Genomic DNA, 25,631 nt, shown 5'->3' with positions numbered 1-25,631 from the left:
CCTTGAAGACATCTGGCACACAGCAAACGTGGTGGAAGACAGGCAAATACTTTGTCCTCTGTACCACCTGGGTCCAGTGCTGCTACCACCATTTGAAAAAACAAAACAAAACAAAACAAAAAAACATAAAGGAACTAAGTCACTACACATTTTTGTGTGCAAATACACATTCAGAACTGAACTTTCATGTGCATGCTGAGGAAAATCAAAAACCCATAGACAGATCAGCAACTTTCCCCCTCTAAAACTGTATTTCTTTTCCTTTTTCTTTGAAGCTTATGTTTAAGTCTTCTGTTTTTGTAACTCTTCAGGGTGGGAAGCATGAATTAAAAATCAGTCTTTGACCCATTACTATTTTATAATTCTCTCTTTGGCAAGTTGAAAGCAATAGCTTGCCAGGCTTGTATTTAAATTTTCATGGAGTGATGTGAGAGAGTGAAATATGGTGGCCTAGACAAGGTACAGAAAAGCTAGGTGGCAGTGGGAAGGCCTGCTCAAAGAGATTGTGTTACTGAATATATATGTTTTGAACTGGTTTTATTTTAGATCAAAATAACATTTATTTTAGAGGAAGTAACAGCTTGTAATAGTGACCATAATATTTTTAGATTGAGGAACCACAGGAATACTGGGGCCAAAAGCAGCACCGTGGCTGTGTTCAACTTCAGAAAGGTGAACTATGTTACAAAGAGGATTCTTGTTTAAAATAAGTCTAAGAAAATAAATCTTGTTTAAAATAAGTCTAAGAAGGATGGCTAAGAGAGTTATATCCTCACAGGTGCCTAATGGGTGGCATAGAGACCCCTGAAGGACCCCTGAAGGTGCTGGGAGGTAGCACCAGTGCATATCACTTGGTGAAAATATGCTGGGAAAAGGTAAAAGAAAATCAGCATGGCTAACGAGTAAAGCCAGGGAAATAATTAAAATTAAGAAGCTAGCATGTGAAATGAGGCAAATACATCTTGGTGACGGAAAGAAAAATGTTATAAATCCTGAGAGAATAAATAACAAATATAGCTATAGCTAGACTAGCATTTGCTTTGTAAATATAGTGGGAAATTTTCAAGGTGCTCATTTTCTTTGTAAGTAATTTGACCCGTCTATGACATCTAAACACAAAATGATGGCTTGATTCACTGGTTCTCCTGCCATTCATATTATGCAGATTGGGATGCAAATGAATATAAAGTGCTGTAGAACAGAGGAATTTTATACTTGTTTTAGTCTGTATGGATGATAATATGAAGCGTGGAACAAAAGTGGATCTAAATGTTTCTCAATGATCTTTTCTGAACTCCAGAAGTGAAGCCATATCAATCTTTTCCTATTCAGACGTAAGAATGCCATTAGTGCATGGTAAATCAAACTGTCTGATTTTATAACCATACCCTCGAGTCATTTGATGTGTTTTTCTGCACCTCATTAGTGGCAAATTTACTCCCTAATGCAGCAGGGCCAAATCTGTCGTGTTCACAAATGCTGATCTTCCAAATTCGTGAAGGTCCCACTTATATACAGCTAGATCCTGTATAGTTATATCCAGAGTTTGCTAGGATATATCCACAGTTTGCCAGGGTTATACCTCCAGCATTGCTTCTCTGCACCTGTGTTCCTAGCCTTGCAACAAAGACATAGATTAATGCAACAAATCCTTTTCTATAAATGAGTTGTGATTTTTAAGGATTAGTTAAGTACACAATACCTTTTGTTTACTTCTTAAGACCACTTGTATGAATTAGTTCCACTGGAGTTTAGTACAATGAATTCCAAAAAGGTTTCCACAAGCGCTCTTAAAAAAAATAAATAAATATGTGAGCAAATGAGTATTTTTTACCAAATGCACTTTCAATTCAGAAACAGAATCACTAGTGTGGGAACAAACTGATTATCTAACTTACCTCTGACCTGAAAAGGATGAAAAAGATTAGGAAGAGAGTTCTTTCCACGTATTATTGAGCAGCTTCTTCATGTTAAGCTTCTGCATAAGTGCTTTTGCAGTACCAGGACTCTCTTACTGAATCATTGGTCCTCTGTCTAGAGAGAAATATTTTGCAGGGATTTCACTTAACAGCTCAAAATAATGACTAAATTGGAGAATAATTAAAATCATAAAAATATTAATCAAGAGAGAAGACACACTAAAACACTGATGAAATAGTCTGCTGCCATTTATTTCCTTCATATTTCCCTTTATTTCATTTATTTCTTTTCCCTAACCCTTTCTACAGCTACATTCATTTTCTCTACCACTGCCTGCTGGAGTTTGCACTTGTTATGACTGCACACACATCTCTGTTTCCTCTGGATGGCTTGATACTTCTACTATTATATTTTGAAACATCATCTTGTGCATTCTGTGCTTGATTGCTATTATAAAAATGTTGGGTTCCTGTAACACTGAAAGCAGCAAATAGATGGGGGGGCAGATAACATTGTGGAGGTTTGTATTTTGCTTGCTTAGATACAGTTCTGCCTTTCAGCAGACATTTTTAGGAGCTGCATTTGCTTTGTGCAGTGCTTTTCTGCAGTGACAGCAGGCGGTGGTTTAGTGGCAATTCTAAAATGTAACATTACTGTACATTAAAAACAGTACAATAATGTTTTGGACAGCAACACCTCTTAAAAATAAAACAAGATGACATTCCTAGTTTCCTTCCTCTGTTGCAGCAACCTGTTCTTCTTGTTGCTTGGACAATCCTTCAACATCACAAAGCAGAGCCACTCACTCTTCTGTTAAAAAATAAAAATAAAAATAATAAAAAACACATAAATTCCGTAACATTATTAGTAATCATATAAGCTGTTTTTTCTCTCTCTCTTTTTTTTTTTCTTTGTGAAACAAATGTGTATTTTCACTTGATTTACTAGGTCCATTAAATATTTGCATTAAATATTTGCATTAAATATTTGCATTATTGCTTCCAGTTACTCTCTGCTCAATGTATTAGATATATTAAACACTCAGAAGACAATATATTTTTAAAAATTAACATTTATTTATTTGTTTGCTCTTAGTACCTTCTCAATACAAATGTTTTTCTCTACGCTGTAAGATTTTCAAAACATCAGCAATGTATTCGTCTACCTGTTACTTGTTTTTTATTATTATTTTATTACCAGCCATTAGGCAAATAAAAGGTAAGTTGTATAATCTAATTTTGTTAACAGAACTTAATGCAATTCTAGGCAACCTAAAAATAAGTAAATAACCTCTTACCCCTCCAACAACCATAAACAAACTGTAATAAGGCTATCAGAAAATACACTTCAGAAAACCGCTAGAAGTGCAAAGAGTCCATACAATAAAGCACATGGGTATGCAATAAGAAGCTGCTGTCCTTCCATGGCCAAGGCAGAGGTAAAAATTTTGGACGCTGACAAACTGCACCATCCAATAATAAACAGGGCTAACAAAGTTCCCAGGATCCCCCTAGAAAATAAAATCATAATAAAAAAGAGTACAGTTGTTAGCACATGTAGCATCAAATCTTACCAAACTTAGAAACTCAAGCTCACATCTGGCAACTCATTACTGGTAAGGCTGCAGGCAGTGGCAGAACCAAGGATTGACTGACATAACAAAAGTCCAATCAGAAAAACAAATTAAAATATTAACAGGTAATTTCTTCAGCGTGAATAAGAATAGCAGCCTCATCAGTCATGCTGCTGGAAGGAGAAGTGTATTTCCAGGTAAATCTTCTGGGGCTCCAACAGATGCAGCAGCTGAAGATCTTTTTTAAGTTAGTAAAAATCTTATTGCAGCCAAAAATCATCAAGCAGAATTTGTTAGGATTTGTAATGACACTACAAACCTAATCTTCTATCGGCAGCCTGGTGACCTGGAGGCAATGTATTTTTGTAATACGTGTCAAAGATTTGAAGCGTGCCTCAGACTCTGAGGAGCAGCAGTGTGGCTCTTAAAGACTTACACCCTGGCTGACCATACAGAAGGTGTCAACTGGCTCCCAGGAGAGAGCCCAGCTGGTCTTTTGCTCATGAAGAAATCCTTCTCCACACTGTGGCTTTCCACACTGCCTTTGGGTGACAGCTGAGCTATTTTGAAGTTAAATTTTGCTGTTTCTCAGGTGCAGGGTGGCCCGGAGAACTGATGATTATGGGACTGTGGTCAAAAGCCCACTGAAAAATTCCAGCAGGTTATAAAGAGCTCAGTATTAAACCCTGTAGGAGAAAGACCATGCCAATAAATAATGTTTCACATTTGCTTTATTTGCACTCTGTATTTGCAGTCTGCTTCTGTAAAATGCATGAGCTCATGCATGTAACATGCTGCTGAGGTGCATAATGAGATCTGCTGCATTACACACGTTCACTGTGTCAATCTCAGGGACCTTCAGAATGAATGAACCTTTTCCACTTGCTAAATGGTTTCCTGGTGCTCTATTCTTTCAAACCATCAGCAAAACAGAAGCAGAAGTGAGAAACAGACTACATATACCTCCTTAGGCTCATTTATCAAAAATAATCTCCACTAATCTTGTTATTGCAAATAAACCATGATGAGTAAAGCTCTCCTTTTTTAATTGCCTCAGTTTACTTAATCATACTTCATTTCTTGGCAATACAGTCTCCAGGCCAGTAAGGTACTTGGTGTTCTCAGCTCTTGTGACTTTGTGGGAGAAAGGAGAGAACTGATTTTAAGATGACTCAGCACCTTGTTGCAACTTCAGTCCATTAAAAATAAAACATTAAAGACCGTGTGATTTAATACTCTCAGTTGAAGTGTTCCTTTAAACCTGTACAGCGGTATTCAGGGAAATTACACTGGGCCCTGTGAACCAAGCCTCCACTCCAAGTAGAGATTCTACAGCACTCACTTAAACATCTAGCCAGAAATTCAGAGCTAGTATGGATAGCTCTGTGTGTAGGCACCCATGGTGGCAGAGGGTTAGGATGTAACAGGAACACACTATCTGATGATAATTTTCAGCTAGTATAATGTCTGTTTATGAGGCTATTACAAGGTAGTACAATTTACAGCTGTGGCTGTTCGGCCACGAGGCCTCTCATGGTTTGTTCCAGGACTGACAGTGAGCAGGAAGGAAAGGTGACATAAAATCATTTTGCAGTCAAGAGATACGTCTGTGCACTTACATATTCAGTCCTTGATCTAACAGTGATTTAACTGCCAATAGGAATGGTCTAGCTTTAGCAGAGAGCATGTGTCTGGTGTGTCCATGAGGCTCAAACCCTCATCCACAGGAGAGGGGCAAGAAAGGGGTGTTGTGCTCACAGTGACCAAGAGGACTGAGGGTGTACTGACACGAAGGTTGAGTTGGGATGGGCAGACATAAGTGGTGCCTCTCCACTTCTCTCTCTCACAACTTGCAGATATGGTCACCACACGGGTCCTTTACATCAGCTGGGTCTAAGAGTTCCTTTCGCCTGTTTTACACTCACTTCCTTCACTGTTTAGTCAAGGAGATGCCACGGCTAGTCTGTTCATGGATTCGATAGTGAAGACTTACTGTTTTTTTTTCCAGGAAAAACATCTGCTGATATTTCTCCCAGAAAGGTGGCTTAATCAGCTTGGGCTCTGACATGATACGAGCATAGATGGGCACAAGGAAAGCTTTGAGGCAGACTTTCCACACAAGTCTGAATAAAAGAACTGGTCTTCTATTTGGCACCATTCAACAAACAACATTTTTTTTTTTTGATTCATCCCTATTTAACACTGAAATAGCTAATCATGAACGCCACAATTGTTGCATTAGTATCTGTCTTTGGATTTGATATGCATGTTATCTTAGGTATATTTCCTGTGAAAACAGATTGAAGTTATTCAATTCTTTACAATTTGAAATTGACAAAATAACATTTTTATAATATTAGGAAAAAAAATCATGAAGGTATTGCTGTATCTCTTTTGCCATTTTAAATAACTTTTAAAATTAAAATTAATGAGACATATTGGATTTAAAAGTTGCCACTTGATTTTAATAGCCTTTTTGTAATAGATAACCTCAGTACTTGCTGTGTTCAAGCAGTTTAATATAGTGAATGAGAAAGGACTGCAGAATTCTGTAGACAACCACTAAGCATTATCAATTCATTTCAGAAATAATGGTTTAATTTTGTAAAGCCTACCTCAGTACACTATTTATAGATTTTCAAAAGATGTGTTTTCTCTAAATTCACAGCATTTTACAAGCGTACAGTCGTGCTTGGGAATTCCTTGTATAGACAACAGTGCCCTGTGCAGTTCTAACAGCTGGTTTCGAGTTAGCCCCATCTGTCCTATGATTACATATCAACACCTTTTATTCAAGTGGATTATTAAACAGGTTAATCAAGCAAATATGGGAAGTGTAGGAGAACAGAGAATGAGTGGCTTCTTTGGTGTCACTGCTGTTCATCTTGTCAAGGACAGCTCAGAAATACTTGAATACATGGAATATGGTCAGGCTAACCCATTGTAGCACTGCAGAAACATGCAACAAGGACTGTGCTAAAGTCTTGATACCACTATATCATTTCTTTAAAAAATAAACATACATAAAATTGCTGCTTTACCACATAAAACAAACAGGGTCACTTTCTTGCTCATCAACTGGTAAATCCCGTATTTTGCAGATTGGAAGGTTTAAAATGTATTCAGAAAGATGAGGAGGGAAACCATTATTAAGTATGTGTTAACTATGAACAAAAAGCACTGCTCAAAGCCTTCAGGCAAGACTTGGAGCTTCCTTGTACTTTGCTGTATGTGAACAGGGAGGTCAACAATCTGTATCTCAAGAGGTTTACAGAATGAGAAGAAAGGAAAGGCTTGCATGCAAATTTCCTAATTCGTATCTATATTACTGAGAACTCCTCCACATACACACAAATACATACAACGCCGCATTTGTTTTTTTCAAAGCAATTACACCATTACTATTATGACTATTATATCTTAAGCGTTTGTCCCAATGCTCCAGATCATTAAGGGTTGCCTGATTATTTCATTCTGTCACACAGAAGTCAGTGTACAGAAGGAAAGGAAATACAAGGATGGGAGCCTGATACTATGAACAAAAACAGGATCAGGAGAACCAGCTATATAAAACCAAAGTCCATGAATTGCTTTTAAAATTGATGCTGAGTTTAGTCACTGTTGGCTCTTCAAAACAAAAAGCACATTTGAGGCTGCTGCAGAAATCAAAGTCACTCTCAGTCCAAGTGGAAAACAATGGATTTAAGGACTTGTATTAAAATAATTATATATAACCTCTCTCAAACACAGACACCCCACCCTCTTCCATTTTGCCCATCTTCATCTATACACACACACACACACACACAGAGAATGGTGTTTTTCTTCAGTGTTGGAAGCTCAAATTCACTAGATAACTATTTCCAAAATGTTTTGCATGACAATAGCCTTCTAACATACTGTGCTTAATATGATTCCTGCTGCCATACACTGGTACTTACTGTAGTGAGAAGACAACTGCAGAAGTGGACAGAATCACCATGGGTAGCAGGCAGTATCCCAAAACACTTGCAACGCAGCCATGTGAGACTCCAGAGATGCTCATCAGGTTCAGTAGTGCATGTATAGCAAGACACCCAATGGCACTCACACCATACACATAGCCAAAGTGAACTTTTCCTGCCTTGAACAAATATAAGTAAGCACAAAATGTTGGAAGTGAACAAGAGATCGAAAGGTGGTGGGCTGTCAGAAGACAAGCACTAAGTTTGTTCCTTTTTCATTTTGACAATCCCTTTCTCCCCGCTTTGCCTACATTGGTTCAAATGTAAACCATAGCTGCTACTTTTGGGTGATTTTTGCATCAAAACATTCCGAGATAAAATTGTGAGAATGTGCTTGTCACTAATGTAAAGTTATAAGGCTGTTTCTCAGTCTCACTGTCATTGGGCTCTGAAGTACAACACGAGTTGGTTAGGGAGCCTTGGACAAGTCTAACTGGTAACAAACTGAGAAGAAATTATGGACATTGAAAACACATTTTTCCATTAGGAAAAAAAATCCATTCTTTACAATTTCAAAGATATTGGAAACTAAAATATTTACAATTTCTATACACAGGACTGTGGAAAAGCATCCTAAGTAAAATGATAACCCCACTTACTTTATATGCTTTTCATTTTATTACAGCTTTAAGCATGCTTTCAAACAAACAAACAATCAAAAAACCCCACCTGTGCTTTTTTTTTTTCTTTCTTTTTTTACTACTGTAGTAGTAACTGTCAGCTTGTGTTCTTTTGTGCTCCAGTGAAAGAAAAATTCCCCAGGTGTTTTGTTGTTGTTGTTGTTTGTTTGTTTTTCTTCCAGGTTTTATTCCTTTGTGTGATTTTAGTGCCTGTGACAGGTACCAGTCTGACAGCCTGGAGCCTGATGTTCTATAATTTATACACAAAACTAGTACAACAGTGGCCACAACACCACCGATTTCTTCATCTCCTGCCGTTGTTTCAGAGGATCACCTCCAGACACGAGAGCATTGCTAACTCCCCATAGATTGTTAAATCTCTTCCCCTCTCTTCAAGGTTCTAACAAATGAACTGCTGAATGCCAGGTATGCAATACTCTGATTTTAACATCTGTACATCAGAAATAATCAGTGATCTGGGATGAAGATGGTTTTGTTCATTTTGTGTTAGAACTTTGTATCCTGAAAATAACATGCATTTATGAAGGAGCTAGATCAAACCTGGGGCTCAACTCTCATGCCTGTACTCTGGAATAAACTCCTCATTATTATTTATGGTTTTTTTTAACATTTTTTAAACAGGGGTGGTGGTTGTGGTGCATCATCTCTGTAATACATACAATATATATATACATACTTAAACCACAGGTGTGTTTGTATATACACCTATATATTGCACATGTATTGCATAGGATAAACTGCATGAGAATCAAAACTAAGACAGGTTCCCAGCTTTAAATTAATTTTGTAGTTTAAGTTTGGATTATCTTGTGACAGATAAGGTGGAAATATTATTGAAGATTTTTCCTGGTTTGGAATATTTCCAAGTATCTTCTCCATGATGGTTAAGGAGGATTGAGAGGATCTACTCAACCACGTTTTAATTAATCCTGGGGGAAATCAACCATTTTTGAGGATCTTGCTTCTCTGCCCCACCTTCCTGTATCCATTTGGGTGGAAATTGATCACTGGATGCCAACAACATTTGAGCTGGGCAGATATAAAGCAATGCAGAGAAGAGAGCCTAATGTAACGATCACACAATATTGGAAGTCCTAAAGTTGCAGGTTGGCGCCAGCTCACTTACCAAGATAAGTGCCTCAGCTAGTAAGGCCTGCCACTCCATCAAAACTCTTACCCTGTACTTCTACTCAGCCTGGCTTATTGCTGAACTCTCCTCTGGTTCCAGTCCTTGGGCTGAAGTTATCTACAGTCAGGTTGCCCGTATCCTCATATTGTTCCAAATGCTGGCCTTTCTCCTGACAGTGCATGCCACCATAAAGCACGGATAGAATAATCTATCCCTGAACTAGCAGCATAAGAAATCTTATTTAGGTACAAAGTCCTTTGCTGGCTTTTCCATAGTACTGGTCTAAAACATTTAGGAAATAATTGTTCACCAAATAAAATTAATGGTAACTAGAGATGGTGTGGAAGAGCAATAGTAGCTCAGATTATCATCTGCCAAAATTTCAGTCATTCAAGTTTTGTAGTAAGCATAACATCTGCAGCTGTTTGGGGCAGCATTTACTGTCAACCTACTAGGAAAAGATCTGCCTCAAAGAGATACAACTACTGTAAGCTAATATTTTAGGCTGTTTGTTTCAGTGTTTTTAATTATTCCACACAGCACTATTTAGCAGCTTAATCTAAGACTACCAAATTACCGAGAGAGGGATGGTACAAGCACAGGAGCAGCCAACTGAAATCTCCTCTTGGTGCAATGCTTGTTTTGTGGTGCAGGGGACTGAGAGAGTGAGAAAATTGGTTCCAATTCTCGATGTTCCTAACTTATGTAAATACTACACTGACTCACGCACATGGGAATACTCCCAGTTCACAGCGTTGTAAGCAAAACCCGAATCAGGCTTGATTAGCCTGGCAGGCTTTGATGAATTGAAAGCACTAAATTTGTCCTGCGCAAGGAACAAGGTTAGAAGAAAGTCAGACCTTGTTTGCATCTGCCTGGAGTGGGTACTGCTACCCTTACTTTCAAGGTACGGGGAAGACTGATGACAAATGACTATGTAAAATGTAAAGCCTGCTAACTTTCGCACTGCTGTTGTTTTTCTCCCTGCAACGGGGCTGCCCTGCTTTCTGCCAGCATGCAGAAGATCAAGTCTTGCTGCTAGGTTAACAAAGCCTTTCTCCTTTTCTCTGTGCTTCAGAAGTAGTGATACTATTTGAAAAATATCTTTGCATATTTTTCAAAAATTTAAAAAAAAAGAAACTAAAAATAAATCATAAATTATTTTTGAGAATGAGCTCTCAACCAGATATATTCCAGCTGTTATTAGAAAAGAATTCTTCAAGTACAGAAGGACATCGTGTTGACATGGCTGAAGAGCCACTTTAGTATTCAAATGTATCTAAAATAAAAATGAGCAGCCTGAATTTATAAAATGGTGATGGAAATCCCACAGACATTTTTCTGTGAAGTTGTGGCACAAAAACACTAGACTGTGTCAGAAGAGTTCTTCTGACCAAAAACTGGAGCACTGAAAATAGTTGTTTTTCTAATGACACGTAAAATGTTTAATATCTTAGAATAAATATGGTAATTAAAATGCTTTATTTCAATAATAGAAGTTAAATATTCATTACAATTTTTCACTGTCCATGGAGAAAAATCAACAGCAACTGTTTTTTTTTTTTTTTTCTTTTAGCTTTCCTTCCATCCTCCTGGCTATAATAAATTCAAAGCTTTCTCCTTTTATTCCCCTTATTCCCGTCTTCTCTGACTTCCTATCTTCTTTTCCCTTTATTCTATTTCCTCCTGATGCTTTCACCCTTTTAAAAGATTTTTATTTTTATAGGGGCATAAATACTAACACTTGCCTTTTATATTGCAGTTCGCACATTCAAGGTACTGGACTGCCATTACAAATTGAGTAAGAACTTGCAGGAGTCTCCTGATTCAGCACTATTTATCATACAGGAAATGGAGAATTAGAGCCCCATTTCTCTTACCTCAGTTGCTAGAGTAGCAAAGCCCTTCCCAGAACAGTCCCATCTTATTCCTGTCTGACAAATTGTTGCCAACAATCAGAGCTGTACTTCGGCAGCACTGTAAAGCCCCTGTTGTCAGTAATAAATAGATGAATTTGGAGTAGTGTACAGTCTCTGTTTCAACTTTCCTCCTGTATGAAAGCTTTATTCATAAAGATGAAAGAGGCTAAACCCAGGCTATCATATTTTGTTTTGCAGATGATGTAAAAAATGAATATAAATTAAGAAAGTGCTAGCAAAATTTATAAAAAGGTATTGCAAATTTGAGGGGGCAATGGAAGAAGTTTCTATTTTCTTTTTGGAATGATTTTAGTTACATAAAAATATTTTTGATTTTGATTTCTGCACTCCCCAGGATAACAATAAGGGAAGGTAATTTAAAAACTGTAGCAAGAGTATTAGAAAAACTGGTCTGGTGTGCCATACCTTTTAATTCCCTCCTTTGAAAACTCCCTGTAAGGTCCTATCTAGGTCACACTGCCATGTGTCAAGTGCTCAGAGCCTCTCCAATATATACGCTGTGCAGATCTGTCCTTTGTTCATATCAAACACACCTCCCCCTCGCCCCCCCCCCCCCAAAAAGTATTATTTCCACTGTAAGTAATACATCACTTCACTTGTATTACATCTACATTACAATTAAGCATTATGCACTTTCAAGCAAGGAGACTTTTTATATAAAATCTCAGGACAAATGGCAGCAAATGACTCATTTTATGCCAGCACTACATCATCTGTTATTTCACATACGTTATCACCTAGGTGTTATCTTGTTAGAAGAGGAATCCCTTAAGTTTCTAGCACATCCTACCAGCAGCAGTGTTGCTCCAAGGGCCAAACAGAAAACCATAGGTCCTGTGAGGTCCGTCTCATTCATAATGCTGCCATCTGCAGGTTTCATCGGATTTAGAACTGTTAAGGTTTTCTGCCATATATGCTCAAAATTGATCCCAAGTTCTGCAATGAGAAATTCCATGACAACTAATTGCTTACAAGAAAACAACACTTTTACAAAAACTCATTAGATATCACGAGCCCAAAAGAACAAAACAAATAAATCGCTTTAATGAAGATAATATTATAGGATGACGTATACCGTAGTATGAACATGCTGTACCTGCTCAACCAGTATATTTGAGAGTCAGCTCTGATTTCAAACTGGCAATATTTATTAAATCCAGTGAACCAAAAAATGCCTTCAGCATTTTGGAGTTAATATTTGTTTTCCTATATATTTTTAAAATATGTATATATAGAAGCTACACTAAGTTAGATGTTGAAAAATATGCTAATTAACAGTAACTGCAGAATTCAAGATACTCTGAAACTCTAAAGACACAGATATATGCTTTAATTCTGGTAAATCTGACAAGAGATGCGTCTTAAGCCTGAAGTGCCAGAGGTACTTAAAAATGACATTCTTCCCTTCAAGGCAAGTTAATAATTCTTCGTAGAGTGCTTTATAAGCTTTTTGCATTTAAAAAGTAATTACTGAGAGCCCCCGAAAAGAGAACAAAATTCTTCCCCATTAAAGCCAATGGGAATTCTGCCACTAACTTTACTGGGGCAAAGATTTCTCTTATAACTTCTGTGGAAACGCTTCAGCTTGCAAGAGCGATCATTTTCCTTAAGATGCTCCAGCAAGGAAAAGCTAGGTTCAGAACTGGGTGCCAGAATTACTGAAACTGACAATGCGTTAGAGCTGTTTGGAAAGTTAAGTCTTTACCTTATTCCACCAATTCATCATTTTGAGCTGAGCCAAAACATTATAAAGTTGCTCTGTATTGAAATGTTTGTCTTTGGTCAGATTTATTTGGCACACAGTCATGAACATCTCTGCAGCACTGTGGATCAGAAGCAGTTGCATTTCAGCATCCTTTTCACAGGGTGAGCTCCCTGTGGAGTTAAACACTTGGAGAACCAAGAGCTGGAGGTGTAACAGATACCTGTTTCAAATCAAATGATCTTTCTATTTTTAAGGGTTTAGTAGGTTTTTTTTAAGTAGCAAAATACCCACTTGTCTTCTAGAATACAAAGCAGGCTGCATATGCTCTTTTTGTATTATACTGAAGTAATCACGAACAATTTTTTTCTCTCTCTTTTTTTTTTTTTTATTTAATGCTGTACCAGTATTTTGTAAAGTAAACGTTCATCTACAAATCAGCCACTAACACTAGGATGGTTCAATTATCATAAAGAATGATATTGTTTATGTAGTTAAACGTTCAACTAATTGAAGCTGAATGCAGCTTTTTCAATTTCTTTCCCACTGAAGCAAGCTATTTAGCATCTTTGAACTATTAAATTTATTACTAGATATGCAAAAAGGATTGTTATCAGTGTTTATTAATTATAGATGTTCCAATATGCATGTAGAGTAAACACAGATTGGAGAAAATATTTGGAAATACGAATGCAAAACTTATTGTTATGCTGTCATCTAGTGGTAGTAAAGTATACACTCTATATGCCGTAAGAACGAATGAATCCCTGCAGATCTCAGAAAAGAAAATGTAGGCCTGGGGACTAGGGACTGATGACTGAATTTCATACAGGCTGCATACACAGAAACAAGCTTAAGAGCCAGGCAGGGTAGTTCTGCTGTAGGTTCTCTAGTGAGTGATGCAGGTTAGCAAACAAAAGCACAAGTACATGCATTGTCCTTGGTTTTATTTTTACCTTCTAGCAAAGGAGGTTCCTCATCAAAACCATCAGTGTAGGTAAGGTGAGAGAGTGTATTGGGACTGTATGTCGGCTGTAAAATCTGACCTGTGTAACTCTGAGAGGGCAGAAGCATTTCCGAGGGGACAAAAGCATTGGCTGGAGGTTGGTCTCCTATCTGGCACCTGAAACAAGAAACAAATCGCAGTAAAACAAGTAATGGCAATGAGCAACTTCATGGCACCTTAGAATTGCTCAGCCTTGTGCCATGATTTACATTTTCAACTATTTTCAATAGTAGCACAGATACCAAAACCTTAGGAAAGGTTTAATTTTAAGTAATTATGACATGGGGAAAGTCTAGATGATGGGAAGCTCGTTCCTGCTCTATTTTCTGTGATTCCCTAATTATTATTATATATGATTTTATTTCTGTATGACCAGAAGGCACAGGGACAGCTAGGGCCAATCTCTCATCCTTTAACTTCCATCTCAGTGCTTTAGCTAAAACTATTCTTTGTTTCCTTAGATTTTCCAGAAGTGAGATGCAGGTTCTGTAGAGCACTACCAGCACAGGTAGAAGTGAGTAAAGAGCTGTTTACTAAAGGCTGTTTAGCTTTAAGCACTTTTGACAGGATACCTAACTAGACAACGGGGGGGAATGCTGTTGATTTGACCTGGTCTGTGCCATTTCAACTCTCTCTGCAAGCCCTGGGACCACCCAGATCCATCAGCTGCTGAACAGGAAGGCTGTAGCAATGTCCAGACTCCTGCACATAGAAGTCTCCTTAAAGGGAAACTCAGAACTTCTTTTCTTCAGTGTCCCTCTTCCAGGGACAGAAGTCACCAAAAGATTTCAAAAAAAATATGAAAAAAATGAAATACTAGGATTTTTTCCATCTGTCTACTGTATATGTATTTCCCTCTTAAAACTTAAGCTGTGTTGATTACACAATCCTTCTGTTGCAATTGCATGCTTTTGTCACTAATTTCATCTGAATTTTTAAATATATATATAAGCATACTTACTTTCTTCTTGCACTAAGATTTTCACTAGACCCATAACTGTTGTAACCTTCTTCTTGGTCATCTATGGTGTAATTGGACTGGTAAAAGTCGCAATGAAACTGCTCAAAATTTGACATTCTGGTGAGAAAAAAGAGGGTGAATATTGATAAAGTAGTCTTTTGAGCAAGGAAATATCTATGTTTTGACCTTTCCTAACCTGTAAAGGAAATAGTAAAGCTAATAGTAAACCTAAAAGTTTACTACTATTACGAAGCCACAAACTCAAGAGAGTCTTTTTGTAGAAACTCATGATAAATTGGAACTGACAAAAATGGACCCTTTATTTTCTTTTTGTATAACAAGAGAAATTAAACTTCTGTTACCACATTACTGTATAAAAATTTTTACATAGTATAAGAATGGGGAAAGAAACTTACTCCAATAACTATCACTTGACGTCCTGCTTTGTTAGTGTTATCAAAAATTACTTCAGTAATTTTGAAAGAATGGAAATCAAGTAAACTATTATTTTAAACAGTTCATTTTCTTATTTTAAAAGAAAACTGTGGTCAAGTCTGAATGCTTACAAACTAGGGAATTTAAGAACTATTTTAGTTTTTTAAACCAATTACTAATTTTAGCTTTTTGTGTTTTGCATTGTTATATATGACCATCTGAAAATACTAGGAAAAAATATATATATATAGTCACTGAAATTGTGATTTACTTTCAAGGAAACTGTAGCTGGAATATTAGGAATACCAGGGAAACATTCTTACTGGTTAGCTACATGACTTTGAAGAAGATAGCATAGGAGGACTGTATATTAAAGAAAATGTGGTAAACACATCTTTCATTCCTGCTGACCCATACTCAGCTCTGTATTCACAGACTGATTAGAGTAAGAAAGGAAGAATTAGGCTGTTTTCCCTTCTATGAGGTAACCTAGGATGTCTTTCAGGACTCACTCTTGTACATGAGGGTCCTTCCTGGTTTTGAACTATTTTAATTTTGCACACAATGGGACTACATTGCATATCCTGTGTATAGGCAGAACTGGTTGTCTAGGTCATAAGTAAGCAGCATAAGAAATAAAAGGCACATTGGCTCTCTAAAACATCAGGTACCTTTGCTTTTATAGTCATACAGTGTTTTAAAGCGCGCAGATGTTTTAGTAATTCTTAGATTAGGTTTAGGTGTTTCTTATGTTATTAACACAGCTAACTATAAATCCACAGAACATCATCAAAATTACAAGGTATACTAAGATAAATAATTCCATGCCCTGAGTAAGAGTATCCAGAAGATTAAGAACTGACTCTGTTTCACCTCACTGTTATCTTTATGACAGTCTTTACTATTTTTTTTTTTTTTTTTTTTACTTCATGTTAATCTTTACTCCCTCACATCAAGTGGCTAAGATCCCCTTGACCTCTCTCTCCTCTGGACTGAATTTCTTTGGTGTTTTAAACAAAGTTCTGAGCGGGACCTTTGCCTAGATATATACATCTATAACATACAGATGAGGTATGTGTTTCACCAGTTAGCTAACATTTAAGTGGTTAAACTCTGAAAACAAATGAAGTTAAATGACCTGACTCATAACCATAGCCATGTATGATTCACTTAGACTTTCACGTATGATAATAGTGTCCCCTAATATTTCCTCTTTTCATTACTTTTGTCTTCTTTTCCAACATCCCATATGCCGTTGGCCAAAACACTCTTTTCATTTTAATGCATCTCTACATTTATCAGGTACATAGTGCTTACGGAAAAGATCTTTGCAAATCTGTTTGTAAGGTAAAAGTTATAAAGATTAGTATTTCATCAGGGACCTTGAATACTGCATATTAAAGTTTCTAAACTGTATTCCATAGACACATTAAATCTGTGGTGTCCTAATTTCTTCATTTATCTGGAACATTCAAAGTAGAAATTAGACTTATATAATATTATTTTCTTTACTGCTGAGCAATCATGCAGGATTTCCAAATTTAGGAAAGAAAACAACTTCTATATTGTAAACATGAATTACTGCAAATTAATTGTACTAAATTATTTGCTGTCATTTTATTTGTAATTTCAGGCCAATTATACATTTGTTTAATAAAGATTTTACATGGATTATATTTAAAAATTGTAGTTGGTACTTCCAGCCTAATAGTTTAATTACAGTAAGTCTCTAATGTCCTTTGCTATCACTATGAGGAATTAAATAATTACTTAACCAGGTATGCTACAATCTGTGTGGTACAGTTCAGAAAAGATAAAAGTTATTTTCAAAAATTTTGGGGCTAAGGTTACTTACTTTTTAATATATTCGATGAAAACTCCAGTCTGTTGAATTTACATGTTGGAAAACACCTAAAATATCCTCTTGCTTTTAACAGGGATGAGCTTAGTTCTATTTATAAGATTCTAAATTTGATCGTTGAACAGATGCATGCAAAGGAAAAAAAACACACAACCTGTCAATATCATGGGCAGCATTTAACAACACATGCAAAGGAACTAACAACAATAAGCACAAAGGATAGAAATCTTCAAGGAAAGCAGAAAAAAATGAGCAAACTGTGTTATATATATATATTTCAGACCAATAATCTAGATTGCATCTTAGAGCTTCTTCATTAAGTAGGTATCTATAAAGATCCTTCTGGAGCCCTCATGAGCTGAGCTTTTAGACATTAAACAATTAAAACAATACATAATAATACCCATTAAGGTAGTAGGGTAAATATATTTTGGGGGGTAGGGGTTCTTCTAGCAGTTATTCCTACAAGGTGCATTTTGGGCCTTGCATATGTAGCCTTAAAGCTGTTCCTTGTGGCTGGCAGAAGGACCTTTTGGTTGTTGCATACATCTTGGAGGGAACATGATGCCTGCTGGGACCATAACAGCAGACAGAGGAAGAACAGAAGTGTTTAAGGGACAGGTCCATCCCACAGTCAAAGGCACATCGAGGCACATTTCCCTGCCCCACTGCTTCAGCCCCAGCCTACCAGAAAGTCTGTCACAGCACAGCACCCACCACACCACAGTCATGGCAAGTCTCCACTTAATAGATGACAAACCCTCCTCATCACTATTTGAGGGCATTTATTGATTGTGCAGACATGAGAGCCTGGTTAATTTATTTATTTATTTTCCCCACACACAGCACTCGGCACAATATGCCTTCACTTTTGCGACCCATTACACACAAAGCCTTAGGAACTTCTCTTCTACAGTCCTGACAGCTAGAAAACTTGCAGCACAGCACAGATTTTGAAATAGTACTTAAATTTCAAGGAAAGCTTTCTATTTCCACATACTTTAATACCAGGCATTCAACCAGTCATAACAGGTGCTGCCTTTTTCACTTATTTATTGGATAGTTTCCCAATGAGCTCTTGGACTGGTTAATTTAAGGAATGGGGCATTAAATGGGATGCATTATCAGACTGTTAATCTGTGCCTCAGGTGCATACTAAATTCTGTAAGGTTGAAGGCCAAATGACTTCCATTTCATTAGGAGACCAATCACGCCCTGTTGGTACATGACCTACAGACAATTATAATATAGGTGCATTTTCAAAGAAGAAAAAATGAAGTATACTAAGTTTTAACTCAGTATATATCCCTAAAAGAAACCAGAACTGAGGGACGGTGGGAAGTAGAAAAATAAAGCACCTATTTCTGCTAATAATTAACTATGTAAGTTAATTATGGTATTTGTTATAGCTGTTGTTAAGAGTCCCTCATGCTGTTAAATTTTTTGTCACGCCATTTCCATGTTGCTATAAGGTGAATTTTCAGTTCTTAGCAAATTGTTAATTTTGACAAGGGTTAATCATCTGTATTTAGACAATAGTGCTTAATAGTATTTATAATAAATCAGGGTGGGGAATGATAAAGGATTAGCTTCTATCCTTGGGGAAGATAATTCAATTTATTTATTTTTTTATTATTATTATTTTTTAAAGGGATAGAAGAATAAAGAATACTTGCTTGTTAGGGTTATACCTGTTTAATTACAAATAATGATATGGCTACTTTTACTACTTTCAATTAGAAACAGCCATACAAATAAATAAATATGCACATACATATATGTATACATGCATACAAATATGCGCATACATATATGCATGCTAGTTGCTAGATAAGGACTTAGAATAATTATCACACTTTGAAGAAGGGATTGAAATAGAAAAAAAATACCGTGACTGAGAGCGGGGTCTTGTTGAAGAATATTTTAATAGCTGTTTAACATATAAAAGTTAGAAAAGAAAGCCACAGGTAGATTAAAAATATATATAGAGAGAGAAATTAAAATAAAATTGAAATATATATATATATATTTAAATCCATATATAAAATTGAAATATCATATGCCTTATACATATCATACTTTAACTTATACTACATGAATATCCCTGTGTATATAAGCATATAAATGTACATCTAACATACAAACATGGAAAATGATACTAGTTAGAAATGATAATGCAGAAAACTGATTAAAAAATAAAAAGATTAAGTATTTGATAGAAAAGTGATCAATAGAAACAAAGAATTTCCAAGTTTATTAGAAACATACAGAATAGTACCAATATTGTCACTCTTCTACAAGAAGAAAAACCGATCAATAAAACAAAAAGACAGAAATGATCAATTAGAAATTACAAATGATGTTTAAATATACTCTATGTAAGTAGAATATAAAACACTTGCTTTCAGATACATATTTTAAAATTCTGCATCTAAGAGTTTTGGAAAAACTAATTAAGAACTTTCTACACTGAGAAGTTACAAAACAACAGGAAAGTTTGAAAAGACCAAAAGTAAGTAAAAATGCCATTTTGTTAAGGCTAATGAGATGCCCTGAGTAATTATTGGCCCTTCAACATGAGATTAATCCCAGCAAATTATGGGCTCAAATAATAAATAACTGAATCGATGAATCCCATCAACGTGGGCTTTTGGAAACTAGGTAATTTCAAACTAATTTATTTTTTAATTGAGATTTGTATTTGGGAAAGGTAACCACGGATGACCTATATTTGTACAAGACATTTTACTTGATTTTGCTTCAATAAATATAGAACCATCACTACTTAATGGGAGAGCCATTATACTGATTAAATAATTGCTATCTGATGCCTCTCAAATGCAATTCTAAGAGGGGGAGGTGACTTTCTAATGGTGTCTTGCAGGACAGAAGTTTTGTAAAACTAATCTAGCAGACACCTTGAAGCAAAATCTACCAATCAGAGACAGTTACAGGGTGATTTGACCAGAATCTGTTAGGATAAAATAGACAGCAAATTAAGAGATTATTGAAGTTATTATCTAAAAGTAAAATGAAATTCAAAGTAAATGAGCTTGGTAACTTTCACAGTGACACCTGCAGTTGACCACAGGGAAGTTTACCAGCACTACATGTGATCGTGCTCACAACAGATGGCTATCACAAACACTAAATATTGAAATTTGGTCTGAAAAGAGCACATACTCGATATTTATTGGCACAAGGCAGTAGACAGAGGAAAGGAACACCTGAGTTGAGCATTCCTTCGGGTGCCAGAAGTCACTGACCCACCGCAATGGGGAAGGCTGGTACTCATCAACATAAGGGAAAAGTAAAGTGCTGTACCTCAAGGTTTTAGAATACAATGTGAATGTAACTATACTTTCTTTGACTGACAGATAGACAGGATGTTAATAAATTCAGTGGAAAAAAAATGGATGAGGTCTAACCATGAAAAAGGAAAATGAGGATTGAAGATGGTGAGCATTAAAAAGATGACTAACGTACATGAAATATGTGAAAAAAATCTACAAGAAAGACAGAACTTTTTCTCTAGTTTTTTGTTAACTACTTTTCCTATGTATTCCTGATTTTCTATCACACACACAAACAAAAGAATGAAAAGGAAAGACAAAGCAGGAAAAAATGAAATAACATCAGTTTTCAAAGAAGACAATTTTCCTTTTTTTTTTTTTGACAAAATATGGTAATTAAAGTATTTTAAAAATTTGTGATGATTTTTTTTTTTTAAATTTAGATAACACAAGATTAAATGGAATAACATAGAAAAGGCCATAGAATTCTCGCTATGGAATGAATCAGCTACTTAACCCTATATTTATTACTCAATTTTAACTGATGACCATGGAAAATCCATTATAAGAATTAGTCAATTATTCTGTAGGGTTTTTTTAAATGTAAAAATTAATCACGTTAAGGATTAATTCAGTAAGCTTTAAACTGAATTACTTACATTAACAGGTCCTATTAATAATTTTATAAGTGGGACATTATTAAAATATGTTATTAAAGAAAAGAGGAAAATTTAATTGCTAAGAAATATACCATTTAATACTTCTACAAAATAATTTTTTACCAAATTAATTATTTAAAGTGTCTACTAAATTTTATGCATACAGGGCTCACACAGCCATTGTAACACCCTAATTCTTTCTTATGATGGGTCTTCAGAGAGTGGGTAAGAGGAAGAAAAAAAAAAAAGGGAAGTAAAATCCAAAGTAAGTAGCATTTGCATTCTCTATGCTGAACAGTTTGTTAGACTTGAACAAACAAGTGAGAAGTTATGTGTTCCTGCATGACTGGTTTTATGTATCAATACTCACTAGCAGTCAAAAACAACGGAATGGTGTTAGAAATTATTAGGAAAGGAGAAGACAATAAAACAGAGAACATCATTACACCACTGTATAAATCTGTGGTTCACTGACAGCTTGAATAGTGCTAAGTCTCATTCTGATATCTTATGTCCTGAGAGAAGGGCATGAGAGGAGGGTATAGAATGGGTTCCACATGAGGAACAACAACCAGGTCAGCAAGGAGTTTTTGGCCTGGAAAAGCAAAAGTTGGTGGAAGGGTTATATGACACAGTGGTTTATAAAATTATGAGTGGAATGGTGGGTAGGGATAGACTGTTGACTCTATCTTTTGGAAGAACAAAACCCACAAAGTGATAGTATTAGATTCAAAAATAAAGAAACAAAAGGTAATGGTGCATGGGTACCAGACCTATGAAACGTCTGTTTCACAGGAAGTTATGCATGTAGAATATTTGCATGAATCTGGAGCAAGTCCATGAAAGATAAATCCACTAAGATTTACTAAATACAGACAAACAGTATGCAATTCAAGAAGTCCATAAGCTGGTAAGAGTAGAAGACTAAGAAAGTAGTAAGAGGAAGCACTCATATTCTTCCCCTTGCATCCAGTCATTGTCCTTAATGAAGACAGAAATTTAGCCTAAACAGACTTTCTCTTTTTACTCATATGGTCAATCTTACTGTTGATAAGCAGCATGGTGCAGCAGTCTTTTATCTATAGAAAACAAGATTCTCATATTAAAGAAAAGCCAATAATATATATATATATATATATACACACACATGGTCTGTGTGTGATTTTTTTTTCCACATACTTTCTGTTGTGTCACAGCCTAGTGCAGTTTCTTTCAAATCTTCTTGTGGAGACATTAAAATAGAGAGACATGAAAAGGGTAATATGTATTTACGCTCCAGGAGAGCTCAAATTTGAAATCAAAATAAATCACAATTAAGGAGGAAGAAAACTCATTTCCTGAGGTATACTTTTTGAAGTGAAGGTATCTAGTGTTATACTAACAGAATTTATATTTCTAGTAGTTAACACACAAAAATACATTAATCTTTTACTTTTTTTTGTAGTAATTTCTGCACAATAGATCATGAAGTGTTTTACTCAGGAAGCTGGTATTGTTACTGTTTACAGTTGAAAAGAGAGTTTAGGCAACCTATTAAAATGTACTCGGTCAACAATGTAGATGGGAACAGAATTTTAAACTTCTGAGACAGACCTAGGACAGAATTTTTCTACTATTCATAGAAATGTTGGTTCTGTGACAAGTTTTCTATAAGACCACAAGCTTTAAAATAAAATGTGATGCTTTTTAACAAGCACAAGCTATTCAACATTTGAGAAGTATTGTTCCTTACTTCTCACAGGGCTCTTAGTGGGGTAGCTAAACTGCAACCATACATCCTACATAATCACCATGAATCTTCTGAAACTGTACTGAGATGAGAAGAGATGATAACATTTCAGCAAAAAGTTTCTTCTATGTGGAGGTCATAAAGTTCCTAAGGACAAACTGTAATTATTTCTTTAGAACAAGCGCACATGGGCTCATAAGCTCTAAAGGTTTCACAAGAGCAGCTGCAGCATTTTGTGTCCATAATCTATAGATCACAAGTTGCCTAAAGGGAATGTTATCTCCAGAAAGTGAGTTTGATTTTTGGAAAATATGTAGATGCATTCAGTATCCTTACAGGGCTTCTCAGGCAAAATTTCAGTTTCCTTCCTGTGCCTAAAGTAATTATGCACAGAGCAGTGTAGCCAGGCTTGGAGCCATATAAAAAGCAGAAAAAAAGTTGATGATTTATAAGTCCGACAATCAACCTCTGGAGATATATGGTGCTTTGTTGCTGTTATTTTGTGCATATAGTGGTTGTACAGGACAGAAATGTTAAGAGAAGAGAAAAGCATGTGACAAAAGACTCTGTTGTTATTTTGCTCCCATAGGAGGGGAGGAAAGGGAAGAGGAAATAAATCCAAATCTTGGAAATAAACCTAAATCACAGGTAGAAAGCCTTTACAAATAATTAATTTGGGCCTCCTAATGAATTTCTCTTTAGCTGACCTTGCCAAAAGTCTGAGAGGCGTAACATAGATCCTACAAGCTCCTAACAGAGAAACAGGATAGTGGCACAGAGCATGTTCCCTTGTGCAGCAAAATCTGCCATCACACACGAGGATGGCCTTCTTAGACCTCGTACAATTTGAATAGGAAAAATATACACAAGCCATGTTTGTCCAGAAGTGAATTCTATACAGTGACACGATGCTGGATGCCAAACTGGAGCAAAAGAGATCTGTGAGTTCAGCATTCATCTCAGCTAAAGTCATCCAGGGTACAGGCTTGTCGTGACACAGTGTGCGCTCAGTCATAATCCAAGCAACAGATTAGTGCTGTAACCTGTGCTGTAATTAAAGACCTTATGTAAAGACCTTGTTGCTTATAAATTTGTAAAATCTTAAGATGCCCCATGCATCTAATTTTCAAGGCAAAGAAAATTCAGTGCAAAAAATCTTTCTATTTTCTGATAATTATGTTAGGAAAGAGAAGATACGGTTTATGAAAGAAAAAGTATTTAATCAAATAAACGCTAATACATGAGAAAAAAAAACTAATTTAAATCATATTTGTAAAGAGAAGCTCACATCCAAAGATTTCAAACTTTTCAGCACCTGAATAACATTTAATATTTGTTTAGCTCAGTTCTTATGTGTTCTCTTATAGCTAAGAGCCAACAGCATAAGTTCAAGAAACATGGGACTAAGGTATTTTGTCTTATCAACACAGAAAAGATCCACAACAAAATAAAAATACAGCTATAGGTCTACAAATATCAGATACAAAATTCTAATGGGAGAAGTGCTTTTGGAAGTGCTTATTAAAATTATCGCTATTCACTATTAACTGCATTTAACATTAAGCTGCGTAAGGAGAGAAGGATAACTAGGAAGGGAAAAATGTAAGTTTTATGGCAAGGTTTACTAGAATTCTTACTGCATATCAGTTTATTCTTTTTGAACCCCACTTTTGAAAGATAAAGAAAAGCCTGTCATGAATTACATGATTAACCAATTCTTACTTATTGTTACTGATTGAAGAAGTACCCAGAAATATACCATGTAATTTTCAAACAAAGACGTTCATTTATCTGGCTGGGCAAGTCATGCAGCTTAGATATTGCTAGCTCAAGGGAAACCTACATGGACAAATAACAATAATAATAATAATAATAAACACAATGGTACAGAAGATATGTATCCTTCTATTATTGTTGAAAATATAAAGTTACAACTCTCATTCACAAGATATCAGGTTTTAAAAATCAAATCTTCAAAGCTATCCTTTTGGAATATCTTTAATAGGAACAATCCTTTCTCTTCTGCTCAGAAACTTTTTTTTTTTAACTTGTAACTGTTTTTTAGGCAATGACCATCAAAAAGATTTTAATTGTCCCTTCTCCACAGCTGGATGAGTCAAGTTTTCTAACACAGACAAGTTAATGGGAAAGAAAAGCAATTAAAATAGGGATTAATGACCTCGGCCTGATCTATGTCTGGAGGAAATTGAATAGAAATAGCAAGGAACATGGATTTTCTTCCTCCAGATATGCTTCATATGCCCTGCTGAATTACTGTTGTCATCCTCAGGACTGTCCCATATAAAGGGCCCTCATTTTTAAACATGTGCTAAATTGTCTTTTTTGCTTCAGGAAAATAAAGCCTTAAGAAGAGATGGTGATCCACTAGAATTAAAGAGAGATGGCAACCAAAGGGATGCAGCTGTATTGTGTGTCTAAAAAGCTTGGGATTCTGCATGCTGGAGGGAAGGCAAAGAGGAGCATGACTGAAGGCAAAGAGATTGATTGTACTGGCCAAGCTTGCATGGTCCTGGTAAATAGTATGTCCTGCTACTGGCACTGGGCAGCACACTGGGCTGGGCAAACTATTCATGTCACCCCGCGTGGGTTATCTTATGCTCTTACTCTGTTGAACTGCTGTGATAAATTACCTTAAATAATATATCTAATTAATTAAGAGATAGGTGCGAGTTAGGTCTATCAAGGTATGTAAAGTCTTGTTCTATTAGACAAATGAGGAAATTAAAGTGAGGCCATTTTTTGTGGATAATGAAATAA

At 35.9% G+C, this 25,631-nt stretch overlaps 1 protein-coding gene across 9 annotated transcripts; it reads right to left on the bottom strand.

Annotated features, from left to right (window-relative positions):
• Positions 1–2,319: 2,319 nt before the first annotated feature.
• YIPF7 (Yip1 domain family member 7) lies at positions 2,320–18,266 on the bottom strand. Of its 9 annotated transcripts, none has more exons than XM_083834443.1 (7): positions 17,861–18,150; positions 17,167–17,276; positions 14,877–14,993; positions 13,866–14,032; positions 11,998–12,143; positions 7,435–7,616; positions 2,320–2,730 (listed from the first exon to the last, which is right to left on the bottom strand). In XM_083834443.1, the coding sequence occupies exons 3-7, from the start codon at positions 14,990–14,992 to the stop codon at positions 2,706–2,708; spliced, it is 636 nt and encodes a 211-aa protein (XP_083690569.1). In that variant the 5' UTR covers position 14,993; positions 17,167–17,276; positions 17,861–18,150; the 3' UTR covers positions 2,320–2,705. The 9 variants fall into 9 exon arrangements, with proteins under 9 accessions (XP_083690569.1, XP_083690563.1, XP_083690568.1 ...); XM_083834437.1 differs by lacking the exons at positions 2,320–2,730; positions 17,861–18,150 and adding exons at positions 2,975–3,430; positions 18,173–18,266; XM_083834442.1 differs by lacking the exon at positions 2,320–2,730 and adding an exon at positions 2,975–3,430 and having other exon boundaries at positions 13,956–14,032; positions 17,861–18,156.
• Between the last annotated feature and the right edge of the window lie 7,365 nt (positions 18,267–25,631).

Source organism: Anser anser (assembly GCF_964211835.1).
Source record: "Anser anser genome assembly, chromosome: 4".
Taxonomy (NCBI): domain Eukaryota; kingdom Metazoa; phylum Chordata; class Aves; order Anseriformes; family Anatidae; genus Anser; species Anser anser.
The sequence above is the reverse complement of the archived record's forward strand: the minus strand, read 5'-3'. Positions and strand labels throughout refer to the sequence as shown.

Coding starts and splice junctions, on each gene's coding strand:
- YIPF7 (XM_083834437.1), bottom strand. CDS start 14,992: ATGTCAAATTTTGAGCAGTTTCATTGCGACTTTTACCAGTCCAATTAC. Junction 7,617..11,997: donor TTGGAGCAACACTGCTGCTG/GTAGGATGTGCT, acceptor TATTTGTTCAAG/GCAGGAAAAGTTCACTTTGG. Junction 3,431..7,434: donor GCAGTTGTCTTCTCACTACA/GTAAGTACCAGT, acceptor TTTATTTTCTAG/GGGGATCCTGGGAACTTTGT.